This window comes from Xenopus laevis, chromosome 2L, assembly GCF_017654675.1.
Source record: "Xenopus laevis strain J_2021 chromosome 2L, Xenopus_laevis_v10.1, whole genome shotgun sequence".
In the NCBI taxonomy this organism is placed as follows: domain Eukaryota; kingdom Metazoa; phylum Chordata; class Amphibia; order Anura; family Pipidae; genus Xenopus; species Xenopus laevis.
In genome coordinates, this window is record NC_054373.1 from 101,979,286 (window position 1) to 101,988,883 (window position 9,598).

General features: G+C 36.7%; 1 protein-coding gene across 3 annotated transcripts in view; it reads left to right on the top strand.

Annotated features, from left to right (window-relative positions):
• The window catches only part of LOC108708338 (merlin), a 56,670-nt gene extending 50,339 nt beyond the window's left edge, over positions 1–6,331 (top strand). Inside the window, exons 15-19 of one of the 3 annotated variants that reach the window (XM_018246936.2) lie at positions 1,347–1,462; positions 2,469–2,613; positions 3,457–3,642; positions 5,768–5,828; positions 5,933–6,331. In XM_018246936.2, the coding sequence (XP_018102425.1) occupies positions 1,347–1,462; positions 2,469–2,613; positions 3,457–3,642; positions 5,768–5,803 (483 nt within the window). In that variant the 3' untranslated portion in view covers positions 5,804–5,828; positions 5,933–6,331. The remainder of the gene's footprint in view (positions 1–1,346; positions 1,463–2,468; positions 2,614–3,456; positions 3,643–5,767; positions 5,829–5,932) is intronic. The other 2 variants (XM_018246937.2, XM_041582258.1) reach the window with 2 other exon arrangements.
• The last annotated feature ends 3,267 nt before the right edge of the window (positions 6,332–9,598 follow it).

Below are 9,598 nucleotides of genomic sequence, written 5' to 3' on the forward strand. Positions count from 1 at the left end.
TGCTTTTTCTTGGTACCTAATACAGTTTGGGATATGCGGAGCAGCAAAATAAAACCTTTGAAATGATTTTTCAGAATTTTGAATTTTTTGTTGAAAAACCGCTATGTTCAGACAAGCTTTTATGTTTGGTAGTTGGGAGTAGAGAGACATAGTTACCCATTTTTGTAATCGGCAGAATGTGTACTTTTCAAAAATGTATGGTTTTCTGGGGTAAACCTAGGGTTTCAGGATTTTTTTGCCTTGGAATCTAAAGCATGCCGTTTTCTGCCTTAGTGCTTTCAAAATTCGGTAATATACTGCCGGGAGTTTTTGCTGTACAGAAATCCTAAATCTCGCTAAAACTATACATATCTGGTATTGGCACGTTCGAGAGACATAAGGCTTTCCAAATCAGTTGGATTTTCATCCGTAAAATGAAATATTTTTCTGGTATAAATTGATATACGATGAAAAATGGTAATTTTTCATTTTTTTTTGGTATTTAGCACTATAAATTTTTTTGCACAGGTGGAAATACATGAAAACTCAGGCAGATTTAGAAAGCTCAGTTTCTACCGAAAAAAACAATGTATAGTTTTCCTAGGTAAACTATAGGTTTCCCCTCAGAAAATGCCCCTAAAGTGAGAGAGCACAAAATGTTTCAAAAACGGCTGGCATTTCGCGTAACCAAAATGTGAAATTCTGCTGGCACTTAAAGGGTTAAAAACACATTTCAAATAAATACATAAAGGAAAGGTGAACAATTATTAGTAATAGTTATCTTTGTGACTAACTGAAGTTTTATATAAATTTCAAAGACACAGTGGGTCACCAAAAAAACCCTTATTAAAGAAATAAGGGAGCTGTAGAATATTACAGCTGCCTCTAAAGGACAAAAATAATCACAAGGCAATATGTCAGTGCTGTGCAATATGTTGGCACTCTAAATATACATGTTAATAGTGATGGGCAAATTTATTCGCCAGACGCGAATTTGTGGCGAATTTCCTCGTTTCACCACCAGCGTCAATTTACCACACGCCTATTGACTTTTTCGGTAAAACTAAACAGGACAAATTCGCCCATCACTACATGTTAATAATAATAATAATAATAATAATAATAATGTGTCTTAATAGATACATATAATCAATTTTTACCCACAGGTAATAGTAATGCACACTTGATTATTTAAACCTAGTAAAAGTAAATAGCCTCTTAATGTTTTATTAAAGTGCAGTATGCATTAATGTATTAATTGGGCTATACCAATTTTAGCTATTTAACCTACAATATAAATTAGGTTTTCTTCTAGTAACATACTTATTTTATATTATTTAACTCATCTGATTTTGTTCCTCTTTTAGCTGGTAGCAAAATGTTTTCCCCCAAATGTCACAGATGGAGTTACAGATAACAGAATAAGTCTTGATGCCTCTGACACAGATATTAAACGATTATCATTGGAGATAGAAAAAGAAAGGTATGTGTTCATGTTAAAGTTTTGGTACCTACAATGTTCTTGTCACAACCTACAAAAAAAAATTAAACCATAACTGAGTCAAATGATATTCTTTATTACATCTGTAGTGGGGGACAGGGCTTCCAATTTATGTATCCATGATGCCACTTTACAGAGCAACTTTTTATCTCTGTTCTCTCCACGTCTTAATTTTGGTACTGAATCAAAAAGTTCACTTTTGTATGAGACAGCACTGGTGGGGACTAAAAAAAAAATTGCTGGCAAGTTGATGTTACCATTTCTTGGCACACACTCGTAGAACAGTGTTGGAGTGCTCTAGGTTGAAGAGAATCTGTATACCTATCTGTATATTTATGTAACATACATCCACATAATGATTTCATCCCTTTCACTTTTTCAGTTTTATTATACTAGTATATCCCTTAAAATGGACCTGTCACCCAGACACAAAAATCTGTATAATAAAAGTCCTTTTCAAATTAAACATGAAATCCAATTTCTATTTTTTTATTAAAGCATTCATAGCTGTTGTAAACTCATTTAAAAATCTCAGCTGTCAATCAAATATTGTCTGCCCCTCCTCTATGCCCTGGGCATAGAGGCAGGGCAGACAATTAGTTTCACTTTCCATTCAGCACTTCCTAGATGTCACATATTCCCCGTTCTCTTTACCATTTAATTGTGTAGCCAGGGCATGGGGATGGACATCAGGTCCCCCATTCTGATGCACAAACAAGATTCTGAGATGATGCAAGGCTTGCCTTAATAACAGTGTCCACAAAATGGCTCCTGTCTGCTTGCTATAATTATGAATTCCCAGACTGAAGGAAACAAGATTCAAATAATTTATATAGTGTAATTAAAGTTCATTTTGCTTGACTAATGTGATAAAATAGGATTTTGAATAATTTTTTTGGGTGACGGGTCCCCTTTAAATAGTGAATAAAAAAGTTAGTGTAAGCAGATGTAAAGTAAGTGGCACTGCCTGATTCTACATTCTCCACAGATTGGACTATCTTGAAAAGAGTAGGCAGATTGAAAGTCAGCTGAATGAACTCAAAACTGAACTCCGGACTCTGAAACGGGAGGATCGTCAGCTGAGTCTCCAGTCTTTGTGGAATGGTACTTTTAGATCCAAAGATCACTTCCATGTAAGAGTGCCCACAGTTTAAATCACATTTTTTTTTATCTGCTAACCACTTAATTCTGGTTAGTTTAAAGAGAAAGCTAGTATAAGTGCAAACACAAATCAGCTTCAAATGTTATCAATCCAATCACGTGATGTTCACTACAGAAGATAAAAAATAGAACTTTTTTCAAGCTAATTTAAATATGACAATGTCATGTATATGTACTGTATGTTAAAGCACATGTTAAAAATGATAACAGAAACAGGAGTCAGAAGTAGGTCAGAAGACAAGCAGAAATCCCTTTAGTGAAACATGAATAGGATAACATTTTGTCCTGGGCATCTGCACATAGGCTTTATTCTGTATTGATATCCTGTCTGAAAAATTAATCCTACCTCAAAACATACACACATCAGTAGATTAGGAGAGAACACCAGCATCTTCAGTAAGCTTTTATATGTTCTGCAGATAGCATTTGGCAATAACTGGTCTAACGTGGAAGCAGAAAAGAAACCATCATCACAGTGACACAATTTCCCCTTTAAGGGAGTGCCTAAACAAGCAGAAACTTTTTTTGTGGACTCTATGGGGCAAATTTATCAAAATGTGTATTTTTGAGGTTTTAATTTATGTTAAAAACACAAAAAACATTGTAAGTAATATAAAAAACAAAAATTCATATTTATCATAAAAGCCTGAATTGAAAAACAGCTTTAAATTTAACTTCTACATAAACATGCCAATTGCCAAAAAAATAATTCACAAAAAATACAAACATGGTAAAATCTTAAATATAGATTAATGGTTAGATTAGATGTGATTGTTGCATAAAAGCCATCAATTAAATGTTATTGTTCTTTTAAGGATACACTTTGGATGGAAACATATGGGGAACAATACAGAAGCCCTTTATTTACAACCCCATCTTTACAAACAATGAGTACAGTGTCTGGCAGCCCAGATTGGGGTAACAATGACATAAGAACTCAACCGTTGCTCACACAGTCAAGCTTCAGTCTTGGAAGAGCATCCAAAAGAAATATAAGACAGGTAAACATTGCCTAGCAATCTTTTTGCAGTGCCCATCGACAAACTAACATCTCTTTCCGCATTTCCTAAGAGACTTCCAGAGAGTGTAATTCTTCCCTTGTTATAAATTAACTACTTTTTAAAATATCCAGATATATTGACAAACCAGGCAACAATGGTAAGCAATTCACAAACTCATTGATAACTCTTGATTTGTGAATTATTGTCCTTGAGGAAAGAACTCAAGAATTAATTACTTACAAGTAGGGGTAGTCATTAGAGAAACAGAAAAGCAGTTGATCATCGTAAGTATCTTATTATTGTTTAAATGACCCTTTATCTCCATATTGGAAAATATGTCCTCAATTCATTTGGACAAGATGCTATCAATGGGGTAGTTTTTGTAGCCATGTAATAAAGGTTAAAACCACTCATTGTATGAACTTAAAACAATATAGCATCTCTTTTACTAGTTCTCTTTTTGCATACTAGTTATACTTTTGGTTTAGACACTCCACTCTTAGGAGCCGATTTATGAAAGTTCATAGAACCTTAGTTTCTCTGAATCGTACTTTTAGGGCATATAAACACATTTTTCATATAGTTACTCAATTGCCAATTTTATCATAATTTAAGGGGCCCATTTACTTAGCTCGAGTGAAGGAATAGAAGAAAAAAAACTTTGAATTTCGAATATTTTTTTTGGCTACTTCGACCATCGAATTGGCTACTTCGACCTTTGCCTACGACTTTGAATCGAACGATTCGAACTAAAAATCGTTCGACTATTCGACCATTCCATAGTCGAAGTACTGTCTCTTTAAAAAAAACTTCGACCCCCTACTTCGCCACCTAAAACCTACCGAGGTGCCATGTTAGCCTATGGGGAAGGTCCCCATAGGCTTTCTAACAATTTTTAGGTAGAAGAAAAAACATTCGATCGATGGATTAAAATCCTTCAAATCGAACGATTTGAAGGATTCAATTGAACGATTTTTTGTTTGATCGAACTATTTGCGGTAAATCATTTGACTTCGATATTCGAAGTAGAAGGATTTACATTCGGCAGTCGAATATCGAGGGTTAATTAACCCTCGTTATTCGACCCTATGTAAATCTGCCCCCTAGTGTAAAAAAAGTGCAGCAAGTAAAAGCTGTCAATGTCACAAAGAAGGTAATTTCCTTGAAAAGATCAGCCTTTCATTGGTGATTTTAGAGGTTTTCAGAGATCAAACCTCAAAATATTTGTCCGACAGCTATTTTGTTCTTACTTTTTTGTGTTTCGAATCTTTAATAAATTACAAGGCATTCATGGTTTTAGAGAAATCAAGTTTAATTGTAGTTTAAAAAAAACCTCTAAAACCACTAAAATGAGAATGTTGACAAATCAGCCCCTAACAATTCTTTCTCTGAACTCTTACTGACATCTACCCAGAGAGTTTTAAGTTGTTGACTGTGTGGAATGGTTTTTCTGAGGAAAGTTATAGCAGATTCGTCTTGAATTGCAAGATCTGTGGTTGCTTGCTTGTTTCAGTGTTAGAGATTCTAGGTTGTAAAAATGGATGGTAGGTGGATGGAAACACAATTGCTACAGGTGAAGACACCATTTTGGTAGTGTCTCTGCTAATTTATTTGAGCTGGAAATGAAGTTGGGAAGGCTTAAATGTCATCCAGCATCCTCTGGGAGGTAGGTTTAGGTTAGCTCCACCAAGTACTAAGGGTCAGCCCTGTTGTAGGCTAGTTCATATGGCATGTACGATGACGCTAGCAGGGGCTAGGGTTTTCTTGTGAAGGCCTGCAAGAGTGTATAGATAGCATAGTTTATAGTAAATAGTGAAGGCAGGAAGGGCGATAATAAGGTAATAGAGCAGAGTTTTGTGATAAGTGCTCTGGGAGCTCAAGACAGAGAGCACTAGTGAGCTGGGCAGAGGAGTGATAGATGGTTCAGTGCTCAACTATAACATGAGGGGTAAATGCTGTTAGGGAAGTCAAATTCAGTTGGTTCCCAAAGGCTGACTGTTCAGATATTTTAATCATTTTTGGTTGTTTTATATTTATGTTTTGTTTAATAAGGAGGTTTGTGCAGCACCTGCTAATCCTGCCAGTTATTTCTGCAAATCATTTAATGTAATTTCATCAATTTTAGGCCAATAAGAATGAATTTGATGTAATATACATCTGAAGACAGAATGGCAGCTGTTCAGTAGGTACACTTTTTTTGTTGTTGTTAGAAAATGAGCAAAGCTGAAGTACTTCAATGTTTCAGTTATACCTGTATAGATACCTATTATGTTTTTTCTTTCTTCTTCAGCCATTTGGAAACAACTTTCACTGCTGGGACTATGATCTCACATTAATAAACCACAAGCACTGCTAAGCCATTCAATTTACCTGGACAAAATTACAGACAGGCTGTATCTTGTAGATTAGACTTGTTATTCTAAAAAGGAATCCCATAAATAAATAATAAACTGTTATATTTTAGGAGTCACCTGAAATAATCCAATAATCTAAACTTCATGATATTGTGGACTGACTTTCACCAAGAGGAAAATATGTTATATTAAATATCTCACAACCCCCTGAGTCTCATCTTCATCCTCACATTGTACAGCTAATATGTTTTGTTTATAAATGTTATTGCTGGGTTTTTTTTTTTATTTCCTTGTTTTTTTTCCACAAAAATAAAGATTAAAAATGCAGTCTGGTCATTTATTTATGGCTGTATATCGATCTAATATTCTGTATTAATTCTCTGGACTGGTGGTTCTTTTAGGCTGGGTGCTAATTGTAAGTAATTACCAACACAACTGTACATTACATTTAAATAATATATTTAATACAAAATGGAATTTGATTCAGTTCAAAGCACTTTTAAATGGGAAGTGTGGCAAGCTTCTGTTGTTTCTGAAATTGGAAGGGCTCTATAAAAATGTAAATCAGTGCAGATATAAAGCATTAAAATGGCTATAATATGCACATATAAGGGAATCCTTGAGATTATCAGGAAAATATAAAGTTATTTTGCAATACTAAAAGTAGCCATTACGAGGGCCTAGATGCTACAATACTGTGTAGAACTCAAAAGGGAACATTCAAGAATGCAAGTGTAGTGTGGAAAGTACTATTTCGGATGCAAATCGCCATATTTCTTTTCTTGTTGTACTATCCCCCCATATCTACAATGTACTTGTGAACACACTTCAAGCTATGTCCAAAGCAAATACATCTGATGCGTCACATTAGACATAATTGCATTGCAACACATCTGATGCAAGTAGTGTCTAGAGGTGGGTTGCATGACTTGCAGTGCCACGTTCAAAACAGCATTTACATCCAATTCACTGGGTACAAATCTGGTGCACCTATTGATGGAGCCCTAAATCTACTGCCAGGTCTAGGGTGGTGTAAGCTACAGGATTCTTTAGCTTTTTTTTTCTTTTTGCTTTTTATGATGACTTAAGTTGGAAAATGAACAGGATTGCAGTACTTAAAGAAACAGTTCAGTGTAAAAATAATAATTGGGTAAATAGATAGGCTGTGCAAAATAAAAAATGTTTCTAATATAGTTAGTTGGCTATTATGTTAGACATCCAGTCACTCCAGTCTTTATAGATTTTTGGCTAACTATATTAGAAACATTTTTATTTTGCACAGCCTATCTATTTATCCAGTTTTTATTTTTATACTGAACAATTCCTTTAAAGCGTTTGTTCACCTTCAGTTGTTTTCAAATTGTTCCCCAGAAATAAAGACTTTTTCCTATTACTTTCCATTTTTTAAATTTTGTTACGGTTTTTTTCAAAATCCAAGTTTGAACTTTAATGTTCCTGTCTTTGGCGTTTCAGTCTGGCAGCTCAGTAATTCAGGTGCAGACTCTAAACTGCTATAATTTTGCAACATTTTGTTGAAAGATTTCTCAGCAGCATCTCTGGAGTATTAGCAACTATTGTATCAATTCTAACAGCTGCCTGTAATGAAACCCAATGGTTCTGCTCAGCAGGGACAAAGATAGGAAATGTATCCACTAAATGTACTAATTTATAACAGTTTAGAGCAGCTTTAGAAAGTAAAAAAATAAACTTTACACTTTAATATCAGAAAAATCGTCACACAAAGAAAATACAAATTAATTGAAAAAAGTCTTTATTTCTGGTGAACTATCCGAAACCAGCTGACTGAATAAAGTGTTGAAAGGTGAACAACCCCTTTAATAGTAATGGAACTGGAAAAGTGTTCTTAGAGTTGTGCAACAAGTTTCTGTATTGGATCCACTTTTATTCATTTTGTTTATTAATTACTTGGGGGAAGGCACTGTGTGTTTGCTGAGGACACAAAACTATGCAGGTCAGTCAATTCCATCTATAGCGTGGCATACTTGTAACAGGACATAGAGAAACCGGTAGCCTGGGAAGCAAAGTGGCAGATGAGAGCTTATGCATTTGGGAAACAAAAATATTCAAGCCACTTATTCTTGATGGAGATGTTGCTAGGGGTACTTGTGGATAATAAACTTGTAGCAAGCAATGGCAGTCAGCTTCATGAAGGGCCAGCAAGGTACTGTCTTACAGGGCTGATCCTATCATATGTGGGGCCCAATTGGGACCATGTTGGCGGGGCCCCTAGACAAAGTGTTGCTGGCTACTGACACACCAAGTATTTAGGAAAATAAGGGCACACAGGCACAAAATAGAAAGGAAAGGGGCAGACAAGGTAAGAGAGTGAGAGGGATGAAATAGGGGCACATAATAGGGGCACACAGGGTAAGAGAGAGAGGGAGGAAATAGGAGAGTGGACTGGGCCAATTAGTTTGGGGCAGGCTGGGCCGATTCAGCTTGGGAGCAGGCTTGGTTGGATTGGGGGCAGGCAGGGCCTTTCAAGGTTGGAGGAAAGATGGGCCTATGAGAGTTGGGGGCAGGCTAGACCTATGGAGTTGGGGGATAGGCTGGATTTTCAGAGTTGGGGATGGGCTGGACTCTCAAAGTTGGGGGCAGGCCAGGCAGCATCAAGTGCTGAGGGAAATATTATCTTTGCTGCCCTGTGGTGCGGGGCCCCCAGAGGTGCGGGGCCCTATTGGTCCAATAGGCCTAAGGCCAGCCCTGCTGTCTTGTATTTAAAGGCTGTATAGACTTGAAAAGCTATATCCTGGATTGCAGGAATATATACACTAGTGATGTGCAGGTCGAGTATTTCTCAACCCACAACCGGCCCCCTCCAAAACCACACCTGGCATCACAAAAGGGGTGGGCGAAAGTTTATAAATTCCAGTGCTGTAAGGCAGAACTGCCCCAAAGATTTTGTGCAGGAGTCAGCCTGAACTCACCCAACCCACGAGATTTGGGCCGGCCCGCACACCACTAATATACACCTTTTCTTAGGCTATGGACTCTAAGAGCCATTGTAGCGTTAACAAGCAGGAGGTGTGTGCTGGATGGCCAGGAAGCGAGTAGCATGTGCAGATGTGGTAGCCGGAGTTGCATGTGGTTGCTACTTGTTTACCTGCTAAAGATCCACCATGCATACAGGATGCTGTATTGGCTGAAGTAAGCGGATACTTGTGTTGCTGACTTTCAAGACATTTTCTGTTGCTGCTGAAAAGCCTTCTGAGTTTAAAATAAACACTATTTTCTCTTTCATGTGGGGAGTGGCTGCATTTGTGGTGCAATCCTGGTGCCCCCCCCTCCCAAACTTCACAAGGGACAAGAGGTGCTAAAGGAGGAATATGATCAATTTGTACAAGTATACAAGGGGACTATACAATAAATTCTGTGATTCACCAGCAGGTTTTCTAGCAAGTCAAGACATTGGGATCAGAAGTTAAGGTTGTTTTTTTTTTTTTAACAGTGAGAGTTATGAACGTGTTGAATTCTTTCCATAAGGCTGTTGTACTGGCTGACACATTAGTTTCAACAAAGGGTTCAAATGATGGAAATTTCAGTTGTTTGATGACATTTTCCCCCCAAACATGAATCAGTCA